This window comes from Mandrillus leucophaeus, unplaced genomic scaffold, assembly GCF_000951045.1.
Source record: "Mandrillus leucophaeus isolate KB7577 unplaced genomic scaffold, Mleu.le_1.0 Scaffold35, whole genome shotgun sequence".
Taxonomy (NCBI): Eukaryota; Metazoa; Chordata; class Mammalia; order Primates; family Cercopithecidae; genus Mandrillus; species Mandrillus leucophaeus.
The window spans coordinates 4236050-4255452 of record NW_012103698.1 but is presented as its reverse complement, the minus strand read 5'-3'; the positions used below and the strand labels follow the sequence as shown (position 1 = coordinate 4255452).

General features: G+C 39.3%; 1 protein-coding gene across 1 annotated transcript in view; it reads right to left on the bottom strand.

Moving 5' to 3' along the window:
- The window catches only part of FSIP1 (fibrous sheath interacting protein 1), a 226422-nt gene that overhangs the window by 137845 nt on the left and 69174 nt on the right, over positions 1–19403 (bottom strand). Inside the window, exons 6-8 of the mRNA XM_011989321.1 lie at positions 15266–15361; positions 13163–13287; positions 11603–11713 (exon numbers count right to left, since the gene is read on the bottom strand). Of these exons, the coding sequence (XP_011844711.1) occupies positions 11603–11713; positions 13163–13287; positions 15266–15361 (332 nt within the window). The remainder of the gene's footprint in view (positions 1–11602; positions 11714–13162; positions 13288–15265; positions 15362–19403) is intronic.

Genomic DNA, 19403 nt, shown 5'->3' with positions numbered 1-19403 from the left:
AAACACACACACAGACACAAACACACACACACACACACAAACACACACACACAAACACACACACACACACACAAACACACACACACACAAGCACAAACACACACACACAAACAGAATTAACATTGGGTTAGTAAAAGAATAATATGAAATAGTTTCTGGTTTTGTTATCTGCCAGCCTGCATAAAGTATCTCCTAATATTTTGATGGGGGTTTCCCCTGTGGAACAAATCTCTTAGTTTCACAGTCTGGTTCTCATGACATTCTCATTTATCTACATTCAGAAAATGTTTTGTGACATGTTAAGTAGGAAGAAATCAGGTTTACCCTGTAATGGGATGTGGCATTTTCAAACTCTGTTCCTTAAAAGTAACACAGGGTCTATAAAATCAGTTGCTTGGGTTTCAAAAATTTAATTGATCATCTTTCATTCAACTAATATTTGTTCCATATTAACTCATAAAACCCATTCATTACATTCATTCAAAAATCTCATACTAAACGCCTACTGAACACATATATTATGCTAGGCACTGGTGATTCAATATGAATATCACAAGGTTCTGCCCTCGAGGAGTTCTCAATTTCTTGGTAGCAACAAATTTTAACAAGGTGTGAAGAGTGCTGGTAAGCCCTGGGCATCATGGGAACCAGAGAGGATCAACTAACCTCTGTGGGCAGAAAAGGGCTGGAGAAAACAGGACCTTAATCAAGGAAACACCATGATCAGGTCTGTATTTTAAAACTGGAACTACTGAGAGCAAGAGTGGAGGCAGAAAGCCCAGTTAAGAAGCAATAGTTATAATCTAGAACAAAAGTGCTGAATGACTGAATTAAGGAATGTTTTCTGGGAACACAGAACAGAATCCAGAGATATATAGGAAGTAGAATTTACAGAACCTGGAGGTAATTTTGTGGAAAAGTACAGGGAGACATAAAGATCAAGGATAAAGAACAAGTTCCTCAAGACACGGATGCCCACTGTCACCACTCCTATTCAACATAATACTGGAAGTCCTAATCAGAGTAATCAAGAAAGAGAAAAAAATAAAAGGCATTCAAATAGAAAGAGAAGAAGTTCCACTATCTCTGTTTGCAGACAACATGATTCTATACCTAAAAACCCACAGTCTCTGACCAAAAGCTCCTATATTTGACAAACAACGTCAGCAAGGTTTCAGGATACAAAATCAATGTACCAAAACCAACAACATTTCTATACACCAACAACATCCAAGCTGAGAGCCAAATCAAGAACGCAATTCCATTCACAAGAGCCATAAAAAGAACAAAATACCTAGGAATACAGCCAATCAGGGAGGGGAAAGACCTCTACAATGAGAATTAAAAAGCACTGCTCAAAGAAACCAGAGAGGACACAAACAAGTGGAAAAATATTCCATGCTCATGGATAGGAAGAATCAGTATTGCTAAAATGGCCATACTGCCCAAAGCAATTTACAGATTCAATGCTATTCTAAAAACTACCAATGATCTTTTTAACAAAATTAGAAAAAGCTATTTTAAAATTCATATGAAACCAAAAAAGAGCCTGGATAGCCAAGCCAATCCTAGGCAAAAAGAACAAAGGACGCATCACATTACCTGACTTCAAACTATATTACAAGGCTACAGTCACCAAGACAGCATAGTACTAGTACAAAAACAGACACAGAGACCAATGGAACAGAAGAGAAAGCCCAGAAATAAAACCACACACATACAACCATCTGATCTTCAACAAAGTTGACAAAAACGAACAATGGGGAAAAGGACTCCCTGTTCAATAAACGCTGCTGGCATAACTGGCTAGCCATATGCAGAATATTGAAACCAGAATTCTTCCTTACACCGTACACAAAAATTAAGTAAAACCTAAATCTATAAAACCCTTGGAAGATAACCTAGGAAATACCATTGTGGACATAATCCCCGTCAAGGATTTCATAATGAAGATGCCAAAAGCAACTGCAACAAAAACAAAAATTGACAAATAGGACCTAATTAAAGAGCTTCTGCACAGCAAAAGAAACTATCAATAGAGAAAACACAATTACAGAATGGGAGAAAATATTTGCAAACTATGCATTCAACAAAGGTCTAATATCCAGAATCTATAAGGAACTTAAGCAAATTAATAAGCAAAGAACAAATAACCCGTTAAAAAGTAAGCAAAAGACACAAACAGACAATTTTCTAAAGAAGACATACATAGCCAACAAGCATATGAAAAAAATGCTCAACATCACTAATCATTTGAAAAATGCAAATCAAACCACAATGAGATACCATCTCACACCAGTCAGAAAGACCATTACTAAAAAGTCAAAAAAATCACAGATACTGGCAAAGCTACAGAGAAAAACACCTATACGCTGCTGGTAGGAATGTAAATTAGTTCAGCTATTGTGGAAAGCAGTGTGGCAATTTCTCAAAGAACTTAAAACACAAATACCATTCAACCCAGCAATCTCATTAATGGGTATATACCCAAAGGAATATAAATCATTCTACCATAAAGACACATGCATGCAGGCCAGGTGCAGTGGCTCATGCCTATAATTCCAGCACTTTGGGAGGCCAAGGCAGGTGTATGGCTTGCGCCCAGGAGTTCAATACCAGCCTGAGCAACATGACAAAACCTCATCTTTACAAAAAAATTTTAAAAATTAGCCAGATGTGGTGATATGCACCTGTAGTCCCAGATACTCAGGAGGCTGAGGTGGGAGGATCACTTGAGCCCGGGAGGTCGAAGTTGCAGTGAGCCATGACAACATCACTGCATTCCAACCTGGGTGACAGAGTAAAACCATGTCCCAAGGGTGGCGGGGTGGGGGAAGGCACATGCATGCATATGTTCATCGCAGCACTATTCACAAAAATCAACCTAAATGCCTTTCAGTAGACTGGATAAAGAAAATTTGGGACATCCACACCATGGAATACTATGCAGCCATAAAAAAGAATGAGATAACGTCCTTTGCAGCAACACAGATGCAACTGAAGGCCATAATCCTAAACAAAATAACACAGGAATGAAAACCCAAATACTGCACGTTCTCACTTATAAGTGGGAGCCAAACATTGAGTACACATGGACACAAAGAAGGGAACAACAGATACTGAGGCCTACTTGAGGGCAGAGGGTGGTAGGAGGGAGTGGATCAAAAAACTACCTATTGGATACTATTCTTATTACCAGGATGATGAAATAATCTGTACACCAGAGTCCTGTGACATCCAATTTATCTACAGAACAAACCTGCATGTGTACCCCTGAAGCTAAAATAAAAGTATTTTATTTGTTTAAAATAAACAACTTAAAAAATAATAAACTTTGTTATGGCCTTACCAAAAAAAAAAAAAAGAACAAGTTCCTGATTTTGCGAAGTCGGTGATGGTGTGATGGTGGTCACGTTATCCAAACTAGGGATTATATAGATGCAGTAGGTTTGAAGAGAAAGCTAATGAATTGTTTGGGACCTTTCGAAACTGGCAGACATCCCCCTAGGATATCCACAGATTATGTTAGGCAGTTAAATACTTTTATGTGAAATTCAAGATAGAGACTTGGGATTGAAATAAATACACTTGACTTACCCGCATATCTACAGTGGTTCAAACCCTGGGGGCTGTGAGAATGGATAAGGTCATAAAGGGAAGCATTAGTGCAAAAAGAGGACAGAAGCATCATGAAGAATATTTGGAATAACGTGGCAAGTAGAGGGCAAAGAAACTTATTTCATACATTTTGATTTCAAGATGCTAATACCAGGAATTAAGCCCTAGGTGATAATCAGAGGCATTACAGGTAAAAACTTTATGCAGCAAGACTTTTACATTTTTATCCTCTTGACCCTGGCATTCACAGTCCCTGTTTCAGTGAAACCAAACAGTGTGTGGGTCTTGGCAGGGAAGGATCACGACAAGACACTCGCTCTCCACTCTCTGACATCAAGACAAACAGATGACCTAGATTCGGCTAATCGAAAGCAAACACCCCGAACCTTGAGGGACAGAAGCAAAGCTGCAGGGAAATGATTAATGGAGACAGTGATGGTAGCAGCAATGAGCATCTCTTGGAGAACAAACGTCTGGTGGAGCCAGGGGCAGCCAGCCCCTAACCAGGCTGTTCCTAAAGCCATGTCTATGGCTGCCTGGACATCTGCCTGGTGTACAAACCTGGTTCCCCAAACTTCCCACTGAGTCTATGGACTACTCACAACTCCCAATAAATTCATTTTGTGTTGCTTTAGCCAAAGTCCATCTTTGTTACTTGCAACCCAGAACAATGACTGATAAAAAATTTATTGCCATGCTATTTATAATAAAACATCTAAAAATAGGGGGAAAGTGGGTAGATTGTAGTATATCAATATAAGGATTATGATATAGTCATGAATGTTCTTAAATACACTTGTAAGTTGGGATAAAGAAATTGAGCCTCAGTGAGGTTCAGGTAGCTAAAGGCACACAACTCTAATAAACTGACAGAAGTCCAGGTTCTGATTTAAATTCCATTGCTTTCCGTTGAAAATAAACATGAACAGCTTAAAAAAAAAAGAAAGTTATGCATAATTTTTAAAATATATTACCTAATTACTCACAAACTCTAGTAATTTTTCCTAAATAAAGGTGATGTTAATACCATATAGCCCAAATGATAAATAACAAAGAATCACAGAAAAGTAAAGCTATGAAATCGATGATGAAATAGTGGCTAATAGATTTTAAATTCTTGTCTGAATGGGATTATTTTCAAATGACGCTGAAGTTAAAAGAGCATGTCAGATTAAATTCAACAGAAATGTAAAGGTTTCATGCACTACACCATTACAGAAATAATATATGTAAGAGGTAGTAAATGGCATTCTTTTTTCCTATGTGTCTAGTGCCTCTATACACCCTTGCTATGTGTGGGGAACTTCTAGCTTTTAGGAATCTTACCTTTCCAAGATGGAACAGAAAATGCTCTTCACCAGCATCCTTTACAGCTAGGGTTCATGCAGGTAACTAAGGGTCCACACCACCAGACTCCCCGACTCAGTACTACTAGATGTGAGTGACCTGAGATCTGATCCAAACCCATTTCACTGGTGAGGGTGGTAGTAGAGACAGCTTAGGGGGTGCCATTCATTGCAAGTGTGAGTTCCCAACACAGATGAAAATATTTTTTAAATTCTAAATAAGTATCCTAGAGCAGTAGTCCCCAACAATTTTGGCACCAGGGACAGGTTTCTTGGAAGACAATTATTCCATGGACTGGGGGGCGCGGGGTTAGAAAGGATGGTTTCAGGATGAAATTGTTCCACCTCAGATCATCGGGCATTAGATTCTCAAAAAGAGCAGACAACCTAGATCCCACCCATGTGCAGTTCACAATAGGGTTCGTGCTCCTGTGAGAATCTAATGCTGAGGCTGATGTGACAGGGGGCTCAGCTCAGGTGGTAATGCTCGCTAGCATACCGCTCATCCCCTCCTGCTGTGCAGCCCAGTTTCTAACATGCCATGGGACCAACAGGTACCAGTCCCCTGTCCTAGAGAGATTCAAGAGAAGGTTACATCCATAAAATTATGCATGACGGCTGGGCACGGTGCCTCACGCCTATAATCCCAGCACTTTGGGAGGCCAAGGTGGGCGGATCACCTGAGGTCAGGAGTTCAAGACCAGCCTGGCCAACATGGTGAAACCCTGTCTCTACTAAAAATACAAAATTAGTATAGTGCAGTGGCAGGCACCTGTAATCCCAGCTACTTGGGAGGCTGAGGCAGGAAAATCACTTGAACCTGGGAGGCAGAGCTTGCAGTGAGCTGAGATTGTGCCATCGCACTCCAGCCTGGGCAACAAGAGTGAAACTCCATCTCAAAAAAAAAAAAAAAATTATGCATGCCAGTAAAAAGAACAACCAGAGAACAAGAGTTCAGGGGGAATTAAAACATAATTATCACTTTAGTCACTTTCTTTAAGTTGTGCATTTATTTGTCAAAGATGAGATTGTGGGGCACTTCATAAAGGAAAGGACACATTTGAAAACACAGAGATTTAAAAGAACACAGAGAATCTGAGGAACAGCAAGAAGTTTGGTATGATTTGAGAATATAGTAAATAGGTTCCTTCTTCAAAGTTTTCCTAAACTTCTCCTGCTGCACTGCTTCTTCCTCTGAATTTCTATTCTAACATTTGCCACCATCTACCTGACTCTAGAATTTCTATGTTCACCTCCCACATCAGATAGGAGGACTTGCAGAAAGAACGCTCAGTAAATATTAGTGTAAATATATATATATATACACACACTTTTTTTTTTTTTTTGAGACGGAGTCTCACTCTGTTGCCCAGGCTGGAGTGCAGTGGCACAATCTTGGCTCACTGCAACTTCCACCTCCCAGGTTCAAGCGATTCTCCTGCCTCAGTCTCCTAAGTAGCTGGGATTACAGGCGTGCGCCACCACACCTGGCTAATTATTGTATTTTTAGTAGAGATGGGGTTTCGCCATATTGGCCCAGAGTGGTCTCAAACTCCTAGCCCCAAGTGATCGTCCCGCCTTGGCCTCCCAAAGTGCTGAGATTACATGCGTGAATCACCATGCTGGGTCTAAAAACAATCGTCTTTAAAAATCTCAAAAGAGAGCTGCGTGGCTAAGCAGCAGAATAGACATGGTTGAAACCCAACTTAGAAAACTGTATAATGACCTTATATGTACAAAATGGCAAAAAAGGTTAACATTATGAGAAAGATGTTATAAGACCGGAAGAGAGATCCAAGAGGTCCTATAGCCATCTGTGGCAGACACTGTCTACTGACTGACATGATCCCCATTTCTACCTCTACTACAAAAAAAGAGAAAGCCATATACCTGACTCCCCCTTCTCACTTGCAGCAACATACTGAACAAATGGCTATGTGTACAGCTTGGCCGGTGAGATGCAGGTAGAAGTCCTGGGGACACCATTCCATCCCCAGTGAAAAAGCAAAGCCTCAGAGGACAGTCTCTTTGCTCTTTATCCTTCCTTCCTCCTGTCTGCCTGGAAGATGGACACACTGCCTACAGATGCAGCGGCAATCTCGCAAACCTAAAGACAAAATCCACAAAGGAACGCAGAACCCGAGGACAGAAAAACATGAGCTGCTCACCCCTGGATTTCTTGTTACCCCATTTACAGGTATCCCAAAAGGAGAAAAAAGAGATGATGGAAAGGAAGAAATAAAAAACATAAACTTCTGAGCTGAAGGAAGATTTAAACCTTCAGATAGAAAGAGCCTACAAGGGCCGGGCGCGGTGGCTCAAGCCTGTAATCCCAGCACTTTGGGAGGCCGAGACGGGCGGATCACGAGGTCAGGAGATTGAGACCATCCTGGCTAACACGGTGAAACCCCGTCTCTACTAAAAAATACAAAAAACTAGCTTGGGCGCGGTGGCGGGCGCCTGTAGTCCCAGCTACTCCGGAGGCTGAGGAGGAGAATGGCGTGAACCCGGGAGGCGGAGCTTGAACCCGGGAGGCGGAGCTTGTAGTGAGTGGAGATCCGGCCACTGCACTCCAGCCTGGGCGACAGAGCGAGACTCCGTCTCAAAAAAAAAAAAAAGAAAGAGCCTACAAGGTACCAAGCAGGAACTGAAATGTTTTTAAAGACACACACAAATACAATCTGATAAAATTGTGAGCTCCAAAATAAGGGGAAAATTCTACATGCTTCAATAAACAAAGGATTTTGCATGCAGAATTTAGTTATCTGCTAAGCTAACATTCAAATGAGGAAAAAATAAATATTTGAATACACAAACACTCAAAAATTATCCACACTCCACTATTTCTTGGTGCAAAATTTTTCAAAAAAGTTCCAGAAAAATAATTCAAGGAATGACTTATACAAATAAATGATTTGTTGAGTCCAAACACACAGTTAATGGTGCGGCTAAAAATTTTGGCTAACTTTTGTTGAGACAGATTCCTAACATACAAGAAGCATACTATTTTTAAAGGTTAAGATTAAAATGCGTAATATTCCAGAACTAAAATTCCAGATGATTTCAATATATCCTGGAGGAAAGAAAATGAAACACAAGGGAAATAAAAGTACACCAAAGATCCAATCTTGTTAAAATATGAAATTTTAGAAACTAATTATGGAAATTGAAAAGAAAATATGAATTGTAATATATTTTTAAAACTTGAAGGTTAACAGTACCAGATCAGAAATAGGATATTAAGTTTCCAAACCACAAGGGAATAGGGAGATAAACAAAAACAAATATGATAAATAAAATATAAAGTTTGATGTCAGGAAAAGATTCAAAAAGTATGTGGTCATAATGATTATGAGTAAATTAAATATCCTCATATTGATAATAACAAAAGATAAAGGATGACGAAACAAAGACAAAGACACAAAAGCAACAGCAAAAGCCCAGCTACACAGTACCTGTAAAAGATGAAAAACTAAAATGACAGACATGACTTTAAAATAGAAAGACGACATAAATACTAACAAAAATAATGTGCAAAAGGCAGTATTATTAACAAAAAGTCATTATGAAAGCATTCCTAGAATGTATAAAGAAAATCTATCGCCATAGTTCGATATGCAGTGAGACCATGGGCAGCAGTACTGAACTTCACAATTAATAACAAAACCAGAATGAAACCCAGATCCCTTAATTCTTACTGGTATCTAAGCTTTTGTTAATAAAGCAGACACATTACAGTTATGTGTCGCTTAATGACAGGGATATATGTTCTAAGACAGGTATCACTAGGCAATTCTGTCATTGTGCAGAAATCACTGGGTGTCCTTCCCAAACCTAGACGGTCGAGTGTACTACACACCTGGGCCACATCGTAAAGTCTATTGCTCCTGGGCTATAAACCTGTGCAGCATGTTTTGTAGTTACTGTGTTGTAGGTGATTGTTACACAATGGGAAGTATTTGTGAATCTAAACATATTAAAACATAGAAAAGGTACAATAAAAATATGGTATAAAAATATTTTTAATGGCACCCCTGTATAGGGCACTTAACCATAACTGGAGCTTGCAGGACTGCAAGCTGCTCTGGTGAGTCAGTGCTTGAGTGGCGAGTGAATGTGAACGTCTAGGGCATTACTGGCTGCTACTGTAGACTTTATAAACACTGTACATTTAGGCAACACTAAATTTATTTTAAAATATCTTTATTTAATAATAAATGAATTTTAGTTTACTGTAACTTTTTTACTTTTAAAACTTTTAAATTTGTTTAACTTTTTCACTCTCTTATAATAACACTTAGCTTAAAATACAAACACAGTATACAGCTGTAGAGAAATATTTTCTTTCTTTATAAGCTTTTTCCTATTTTAAAATTTTCTTTTTTCATTTTTAAGGTTTTGTGAAAAACTAAGACACAAATGCACATACTAGCCTAGGCCTACACAGGGTCAGGATCATCAATATCACTGTCTTCCACTCCTTATCTTGTCCCACTGGAAGGTCTTTAGGTCAGTAACATGCATGGAGTTGTCATCTCCTATGATAACAATGCCTGCTTCTGAAATTCCTCCTGAAGGACCTGCCTGAAGCTGTTTTACAATTCACTCTTTTATAATAAGTACAAGGAGCACACTCTAAAATATAGAGCTACAGTGTCACTAGGTGACAGGAATTTTTCAGCTCCATTATTATCTTATGGGACCACTGCCATATAAGAATGTTGACCAAAACATTATTATGTGGCACATGACTATACCATGAATCAGCGAAGCTAAAATATCTCAGAATTATGTGGGCATTTAGCAGTTTCCCTCACCCACCCATTTCCCCTACTGCATCAGTCCCAGGCATAGCAACACCTTCACCTGCTCCTAGACACAGCTCCCGCTGGGACTTCACCATCTCAGGAAGGATTATTTAGAGGATTATTATCTGTGATATTCTGTAGATATGTGTTTGGTTTTTGGTGGAAGGGAGGGATATTTTGTTTGCCCACACAGAACTTTTTTAAATAGGAGCAGTTGTGAACATGTTACAAGTTTAATATTTCCCACAAAAAAAAAATCTGAATTTCTAGCTTTCCTTGAAAAATTGGAGGATCCAGGCAGGCCTGGCCTGAGATTTCCATGCAGCAGCCACCAGGGGACAGACTGTTAGCTCCCGCTGGATGGGCACGCCCTCCCCTGTGGGCCACAGGCATCACTGCACACGCACTGCTTTTGGACCTACAGCAAAAAAACTACGCTCCGAATCTCTGTGTCCCTAGATGTGGAAACGAAGACAAGGATTCTTGTTCAAGTGATTCATTGGGAGAGTGCCTTTGGGACCAGGGACGTGAGGAAAACAGCTGAGGGCAAGGGCACAGGACCAAGCGAGGATGTGGTCTCAGCTGAAGACCAGCTTCACTCTGATCCCTGGGGAAGCTCTGGAAGACACAATGCCCCACAGAGCTACTCTCACCTTTAGATAAAGGGCCCGGGGTGAGGAGGGAGTGATATCCTGGGCTGTTTGGCTCAGGGAAATTCTCCGGGGAAGGGGACAGCTGTGCACCCTTAGCACAGGGCTGGGGCATGGATGCACAGACAGGTGTCAGGGAAAGGGGATATGGGCAGGGTGCCAGCAGCATTCAATCCATCATGTCCTTATTAAATGCAGGGGAATACAAGATACACAAAAGAGCTAAGTGCTTCAAGGAACATAGGAGAGTGTATTTCTTCATGGAAGCAAAGAATATTCCTCAAGTTTAATATGTAAACAAGTGCAAACAGTGGCACAGCACTCTTTAGGTGACCTTCCCGGGCCCTATAAATACCTGCATTTGCCCCACCCCACCCCCATTACATGCTGTTCCCCTCTTTCAGTGTAGTCTGTCCCCACCCAGACTTATCACCATAAGCAGGCCCTCCGGTTAACCCCAGGACTCTCCAGGGAAGTGGCTGCTCAAAGTTAACTGGGCAGGAACAGGATGGAATTCTTCAGGATTACTGAAGACTACACTGAAACACCACAAAACCAGTTTAGGGACAGTAAGAAAAGGAGACAGAAAAACACATTCATATGTCATCAGTAATAAGTACATCACATCACAGGCAGAAGTTATTTTGATAACCAATGTGTAAACACTCTTAGAATGACATTAAATAATCCTCTGAAAGTCAATAAAGAATTGACCAAGAATAAATTTGAAAACTTCAATAAAAATAATTGTACAAAACAGGATTTAAAAAATTAACTTGTATGTTAAGTTCAGAGGTACATGTGCAGGTTTATTACACAGGTAAATTTCTGTCATGGGGGTTGTGCAGATTATTTTTTTACCCAGGTATTAAGCCTAATACTCATTAGTTATTTGTCCTGATCCTCTCCCTCCTCCCAGCCTCTACTCTCCAACAGGCCCCAGTGTGTGTCACTCCCCTCTATGAGTCCATGTGTTCTCATCATTTAGTTCCCACTTAAAAGTGAGAACATGCGGTATTTTGTTGTCTGTTCTGTGTTAGTAAAACAGGATTTTTTTTAAGTCAGAGAATAATGTCTCAGAATCTGAAAAATTATTGTAAATTTGTGCTACTGGGTCAATAATATGATTTTTTTAAATCAAAATTAGGAAGTGTAGAGTTCTCTATCAGAGTTTACGTACCTCAGAACTGGAGAGCCCGGAATCTTTCTCATCCAAGTCCTTCAAAAGCTCAACCAGCCTTTTCTTCTCTCTCTCAATCATAACCACTGGGTTTCTTGATTCCTTGGCCAACTACAGAATTTATTAATGGAAATATTATATAATCAAAGAAACTCATAGTTCAGGAAAATAAAAATGGAACCTGAGACTTCTACACTACAGATACAAAAAGAGAAAAGTTGCGAGATTAGGCATTTTATATTTGCTAGGTAATTTTATTTACGCAAAAATTTTTGTATACGGCCATTTTCTAATATCCAAAGATATCCCTATAAGTAGGCCTTCCTGTTAACCATTCCAACAGACATTTTATTAAAAAATAATATGAGCAGTTTTCAAACCTCTCTATCATAGATAAAAAAATATAAATGCAAAAACATCCTTGCTGAGACATTTGGAAGAAATCTTCTTGCCACTTTCTTTGGGGTACTGGTCCACTAAATGAAAGTGCTTTTAAATTTCAAGACTATCATATGAGGAATTTAAATATTCAGTTACTATTAAAAAGGGGAAAGAGACATCTACGGTAGACCTGCTGTGTCAGCAAGCACCTGGATAAGGGGGGAACTCTACTGCTCTAGGAAAATTGAGCAGTAAATCAACATACAACCGGCCAATGCAAAGAAAGAGACAGATCGAGATGGAGAAGGTTTCCTGAAGAAGATCATATGAACGTGGAGCACAAAAGTCAAGCGTCCCAGAGGCCAGTCCTGGCAGTGGCAGGCTGTCCCACAAATCCAGTCTGCCTGGAAATGATCTGCCAATTATGGGGAAAGCATCAGGCTTGAAATGTAAAAAATTACTTAACTCTCTCTTGTCAATACTCCACACTTGCCCATGCAGTTTTCTAGTGACGCTGTTCAAGGGCTGTGCAGAGCTTCTGTCCTCCTCACTATATTTCTTGTTGCAATCGCAAACCCAGCAACCCCTGTGCCCTTGTTTAGTGTAAGTCTGCCTTAAAGACAAACCAAGTCAGGTTGCAAGGCCTGTAAGACCAAAGATGGGTGCTTGAAGCGGAAGCTAATCAAGGCCAGTGACCAGCTGCCGGGAGGTTCAGCGAAGAGGCAGACAACCAGTTGGCTTCTCCAGCCCAGCTGCTGCCAGGAGCATTTTCCATTCAAAGTTGTAAATGTACTAGCTATAAAATCAGTCTTATTACTTAAAAAAAATGATTTTACCAATACGCAATTTAAAGTCTGAGAAACATTGTCCAAAGCTATTATCTAAATAAATGTTTTGCAAATTGCAGGAAACAGACTATTTCTGGATAGTGAAATAAATGATAGATGCACCTAGCAGTTTTAAAAGGAGATAGGATAGGATAAGATGTAATGGGTTGAACATAGAAATAATGAAGTACTGGTTTATAAAAAGTTTTCTTTTATTATATCTACTAATTCAATCATTTATACATTTATGATGGTTGAAAAAATATTTCAAGACACTGAACTGAAAAAACCATTGCCATTTTTTCAGCTCATTTAGCCCCAAATTCTCGCTTCTGAATTTCTAAGTACATACCTCAATGTTTCTCTTAATAAAATCCTGGTTGTGTTTACCCCTGAGCTCAATCTTTTCTGTATTTGAGAAAGGTTTCTTTCCTGCTTTGATCAATGACTCATTTCTTTCCACATCACAGGTAAAATCTAATATTAAGAAAGTTCAAAAATTTTTCGTAGTTAAAAGTGTCAATTATGCTAAAAGCCCACTTTAAGCATATATTAAAATATATAAGAAATAAAACATACACAGAAGAACTAACTTCTACATTCCAGATCCCTCATATATAATGGAGATCTATTCTTAAAAAGATAAATGTGCTACTGTAACTTCAAATGAAGTTCTCATAAAACTTGTGTAATTCATTATCACATATCAAACTTCTTCCTGTTGATTCCATGAGAATGATGGGAAATATCAATAGAACTTCAAGACAGACATGAGACGAAGAAATTGCTGATGTTAGGGAGACTTTAAAATACATATTTTATTGCAGTCTTGACACAAAACAAAAATTTCCCTAAAGACTAGGTCATCCCTGCTATTCTATTAATTTGCCATCACCCCTTCTGAACAGTGCATTTTGTTTAGCCTGTCTTTTGAGCAAGGTCCGGGAATTAGTGTCCCATGTCCTGGCTCCCATCCATACAAACCCCTAGCGCCCATTTCAGTTGGCCAATTTTCCTCAACCATTCAGAAGAGGCTTGAGTCAATGTCTGAGATATTCAGACACTGAGTGCTCAAAATAAGAATAAGAAAAATACTTGTGGACTCATATTCCCCTTTATAAAATATCTCATTTTCTCTGTGTCACATTAAAATATTTTAAAACAAGATCATGTGAGCCCTTAATCAAAGCTCTGAAAATATGCACGAAGAAGGAACGTCTCCTTAAATAGCACATGCAGTTTGCCCTACAAAACAGGATGCATTTCCACATTAAAGTCCACAAAAGAAAAAAACACCAGTCACAAGCTCAATCCAGACAAAGTTTACAGAAAAGTTAATTTTGTTTTCTAAGGGAGGTTACCTGAACAAAAAGGATGAAGTGAGCTAGTCAATTGGTGTGTTTATAGCTAGTTATCAAAAAGTCAATACAGATGTAACCATTTAAAAATTTTTGATGAAAATAGCTGGAAAGAACAAGGGAAAGAGTAAGATCTTTTGATTAAAATTGTTTTCAAACAAAAGTAGCTTTGAGTAAAAAAAAATTTTACTCAAATTTAACTTACATAAGCTTATAGGCAAATAAACCTACGCTTTAAACCTGGGGTTTTATTTTTTAACAATCACATAATTATCTTTTAAATCAACTACCAATAGTTAAAGTATGAGTTCCTTTTTTGGTTATTGGCCTAATAGATACAAGATATAACACTTCTTTCCATAATTCAAGTTGTATACTGTCTTTTAAGTTGAAATATGAGGTTTGTTTATTCATTCAGCTGAAGTTTCATATACTCGTAAGCAATACAACATTTAAAAAATACAAATTGAACACAGCCATGTTTATATTTATCATAGAGCTTCTTTAAAATACGTTTCTAATAAATAGCAGGGGAAACACACAGGGTTATCTGGCCAGAACTGTCCTCACTGTAAATGTCCTCTTCTCCTCTCCAGTCTGGCAGTGATATAGCTGCCATGTTCCCAGAATGACCCCAAACCTTGCTGGGTTGGACAAGTTGGTTGAGCCAGGCGTAGACCCCTGACCCAGCTGGATCACTCAGGCTCTTCTCTAGGATTGCAGAATTGAGCCAACCTCTGAATGACTAACCACAGCATATGCTCTTGGGAACCAAAGAAAGCTGCCTCCCACCAAAATCCTTTTCACAGGTTTGTTTCTGCTGAAGCCAGGTTCTTATTACTTGCAGCCAGCTTTTAAAAAAACTCTTTATTATTATACAAAATGTCAAGCATCCAAAGTAGAATGGTATAACAGATTCTCAGCAATTACCTGCAACAATGTCATCTTGTTTGACCTGTCTTGTGTCATCTTGAACCCTCCTTGCTTCCACTTACCTTTGGATTAAATTACATGAACTTATTTCATTTATGAATATTTCTGTATACAGCTAGTATTCCCTTGTGAAAATATGTATGATCACACAAATTAAAACATACCTTTACTGAGTTTCTGCATCTGCTTTTCATATTCTTCTGGAGGGATCTGAGTATGAAACACGGAGGAAAAGTTGTCTTCATTCTCATGAGAAGGACCTGCTGATTTAAAAAATCATCTGTTCAATGCTCACAAAATAAATTAAGAAGTTGTCTACAAAGTTGTTTTTAAAAGATAACATTTAATATTCTCTCCAGTATTCCTCAATCCCCTCCAGACATACAAATTTCTTAAGACAATGTCAATGTCACCTCCAAGTAGAAATGACAATCATCTTTGTATAGAGGAGCCAATGAAACAAACTATAGGAGCTAAGATAGTTAAACAGCATTTCCCTAGAACTTAAGCACAAAAAAAAAGTGTAACAGTGTGCTAAAATATCACATTAACTCTCCAGAGACAATGCACCCAAATCTTGATGCTCATAATACAGAGAATATGCACACTGAGTAAATATAATTGTGATTTTCTTTAGGTCCTCAGGGTGGAGACTTCAAATATGTGATCAGTCATTAAGATGAAAGCATGTGAGAGATAACTTGGGAGACTCTTAGTAATTAACTTTCTTCTTTTCTACTGTATTTTCTTGGCACCTCCATAAAGAAAATAGGACATTGTGTTTTTCAACTTCTTTGTTTCAATGTATTTATTTTTAAGATCTCCTACTAGCTAATTTGGACACTGTATATTTGCAAGATGCTGCTAACATAAACATTTTATTACAAGTGTGTCTCTATACCCTGACGTGAGAGAATCTGCTACGTTGTGGCACAGAAATGGTTCTGCCTCAGAAAACATGGGAAATCTTGAGGATATTACAGGATCCACCACCTCTCCCAGAAAGCAAACCAAGTTCAGACACCCCCTATGAGCTGATACAGACAAAGAAAGCAGGCAGAAGATACATTTACCCTCAACACACAACCACCAAATTCAAAATGCAAAACTTCTGCTATAAACACTAATTCATCAACACCAATTCCCTAATTTGGAGTTCATAATAATGAATTAGGAACTGGGGTTGACATTATACTGTTAGTCTTTGTACAATCTTTGATGAGTTAATCAAGCAAATTTGTGGTGTAAGCCTGGGGAGAGAGCGGTAAACTACTTAGAAAACAAAAAGGTTTAAAATTGTTTTTGAACTTTCATTTTTTTGGTGCAACCACTATTAAGAGATCTTCAATATTCATTAAAAGTAGGCTCAGCAAGTCAGTAATTTGGCAACATTTTATTATCAGTTTAAGTTACATTTACATCATAGTCCTGAAGTGGTAATACATTTATTTTCTATCCCATAATTCCTTTAGGATAACCATTTCACTCAATTTTATACTAAAACACCTGTAAAGACATAAAAATATGAAAATTTACAATACTGCAAACCCTCACAGGTGATCAGCGACTATCTGAGGCCAGTGTCACGCAGGTGGTAAGAAGAAGGTGAAATTACTCTTGTGACCCTGTGGCTCTTTGCCCATCATCCCAGTGGTATTCACTGCCTCAGAGAGAGGTGCGTACTACCTACAACAAGGGTGCCATCGATCAGCTTTGAGTTTAAAAGACAAGAGTTTAAAAGCTGGGCATTCAGTTGCAAGAGGCTAACCCTTGAGGGAAAAAAAAATTTCTGAATTCCAAAAGTCTCCCTTTAGAAAGTTCTTCCTTCTTTTTCAGAAATAACGTAGAAGAAATTATGGAATTAACCATTTAGTAGCCATCATAATAATTGACTCAGGTAAGTATCGTCAATGAACGATAAAACTAGTGGGTGACAGTTTGAGGAATAATAGGATAATAGCCTCAAAGCATCTATCTCCCCACAAGATAATGTATTAATTACCAAAGGAAAAATAGTAACTTTACCATGGAGAAACCTGGTAGACACCATTTTCATCTAAAGTTAACATTGTGAGTGTCGGGACCATCACCATCACGCATTTCCTGATCTGATCCATTGAGAAGGACACTATCACTTCTGTGGGATTCCTGCCAAAAACACATAACCTGAACCTAACCGAGCAGAAACCAACCAACCCAAACTAGAGGACATGGTACAAAATAATAGGCCTACTATCTTCAAAAAAGTCTATGTCATAAAACACAGAGACTAAAAGGTATGACGGGAATTATAATGCATAGCCTGAGATTTTTCTTCTGCTAGAAAGAATATTCATGGGACAATTGGCAAAATCTCAATAAAGCCTATTGATAATTGCATAACAATCATTTCCTGATTTATATGTATAATCGTGCATGTATGTGTGTATATGTGTGTCCTTGTGTGGAGAGGGAGAGAGAAAAGAGAATGTGGTAAAATTTCATCATTTGGAGACTCTGGATAAAGAGTGTTTGAGAATCCTTTGTACTTTTCTTCTGACTTCAAATTTGAAGTTACATCAAAATTAAAAGTTAATAAGAAAATTTTTAAAATTCCTCTCTTCACCACAAACATTCATGTGACAAGGAAAAAAAAAAATCTCCCTTTAGAGATCATGAGCCAAAAGTTTGATGATTGAGCACAGTTTTTCATGTGAGTCCTGAAAGAGGACGACTGCAGGATGTGATTTAAATTGCTTACTGCCACCCATGGAAGAAATTAAAACCCATCCCAAATAAGGATCTGGAGGACCTAGAAGACTGCAGAGGGGATGAGTTTAGAGCAGACACAAGTGATACAGGTATTAAGCTGCTCCCCGGCACAGCCCCTGGAGGTGAAATCCTGGAGGTGCATAGAGAACCTGAAGAGGACGGAGAAGCCCAGAGCAGAGTGAGCTCTGCCTCACTGTACACCTGGAACTGAAGGGAGACCCCGCACACAGGAACGCAGTGCTCTCCATCCACCCACGACAGCTGCAGAGAAGCAAAGGCAGTGTGGCATGCTTACAGCGAGACAGGGGCTGAAGTCATCTGTCTCTCTCTCCCCCATCCCCCAGTCACAGACACACACACACACACACACACACACACACACACACACACACACAGTTCCCCATGGTTGGCTGGCCTGTGGCTTGAAGGAGACCAGAAGCTCTCACATGCCCCTGTGAAGATGACTGGGGTCGCGATGAGGGGGTGGCACACAGCCTCCCACCAGAGAGGATGTGGCAGGGACCACATAGAACATCAGCATCTGCTGGCAGATGGCAAAGGCTAAATGGGACCAGCTACAAGTCAGCGGACGCCCCAGTTGGCTTCCCATATCCACAGACCAAGCGGAACAGGTTGCCTCTGAGAGAACAGCAAGGACCAGATGCACGCGCCACCCCCCGCCACCCCCAGGCCATGATGCTACACAAGCGTCCTCCCGAACCCAGACACCACCCTGAGAAAAGGCAGGGAGAAACAGAAAGGGAAAAAGAGCCTCATTTCTGAATACTGAACTGTACAATTTTTAGATGTCCTACACAAGTATAGTAAATTCTCTCTTAACATCATCTATAGATTCTTGGAAACTGCGACTTTAAGCAAAACGACATATAACAAAACCAATTTTACCACAGTCTTATAAATATAAATAAGAATTAAGTTTCTATGGCACACTTCTGGTCACAAAAACATTATTAAACTTCTAAATAAAGACCAAAACACTTCTAATATTAAACACTGACATAAATGTGGGCTATAAGTATATTTAAGAAAAATTAATAAAAATAAATAAGGTAATTATTTACCAGCTTATTCCAATTCAGAGTCTCGGGCGGCCAGAGTCTCTCTTGGCAGCTCAGAGTTCCAGGCAGGAACGCACCCCGGACAGGATGCCATGGCAAGGTGCACTCAGACACACCCACACTCACTCACAGTGGAACCACGTAGATAACCTAACATGCGTATCTGTGAGATGGAGAGGAAACCGGAGTGTCTGCAGAAAACCCAGGCAGACAGGGGGAAGACAAACAAACTCCATACAGACAGTGGCCCTAGCTGGGAATCCTTTTCTTTTTTTCTCATCGATATTATAATAAAATGACATTGAGCCCAGCGTGGTGGCTCACACCTGTAATCCTGGCACTTTGGGAGGCCAAGAGGAATCTCTTGAGCCCAGGAGTTTAAGACCAGCCTGGGCAAGATGGCAAGACCCCATCTCTACAGAAAATTTAAACATTAGCTGGGCATGGTGGCATGCATCTGTAGTCTGTTACT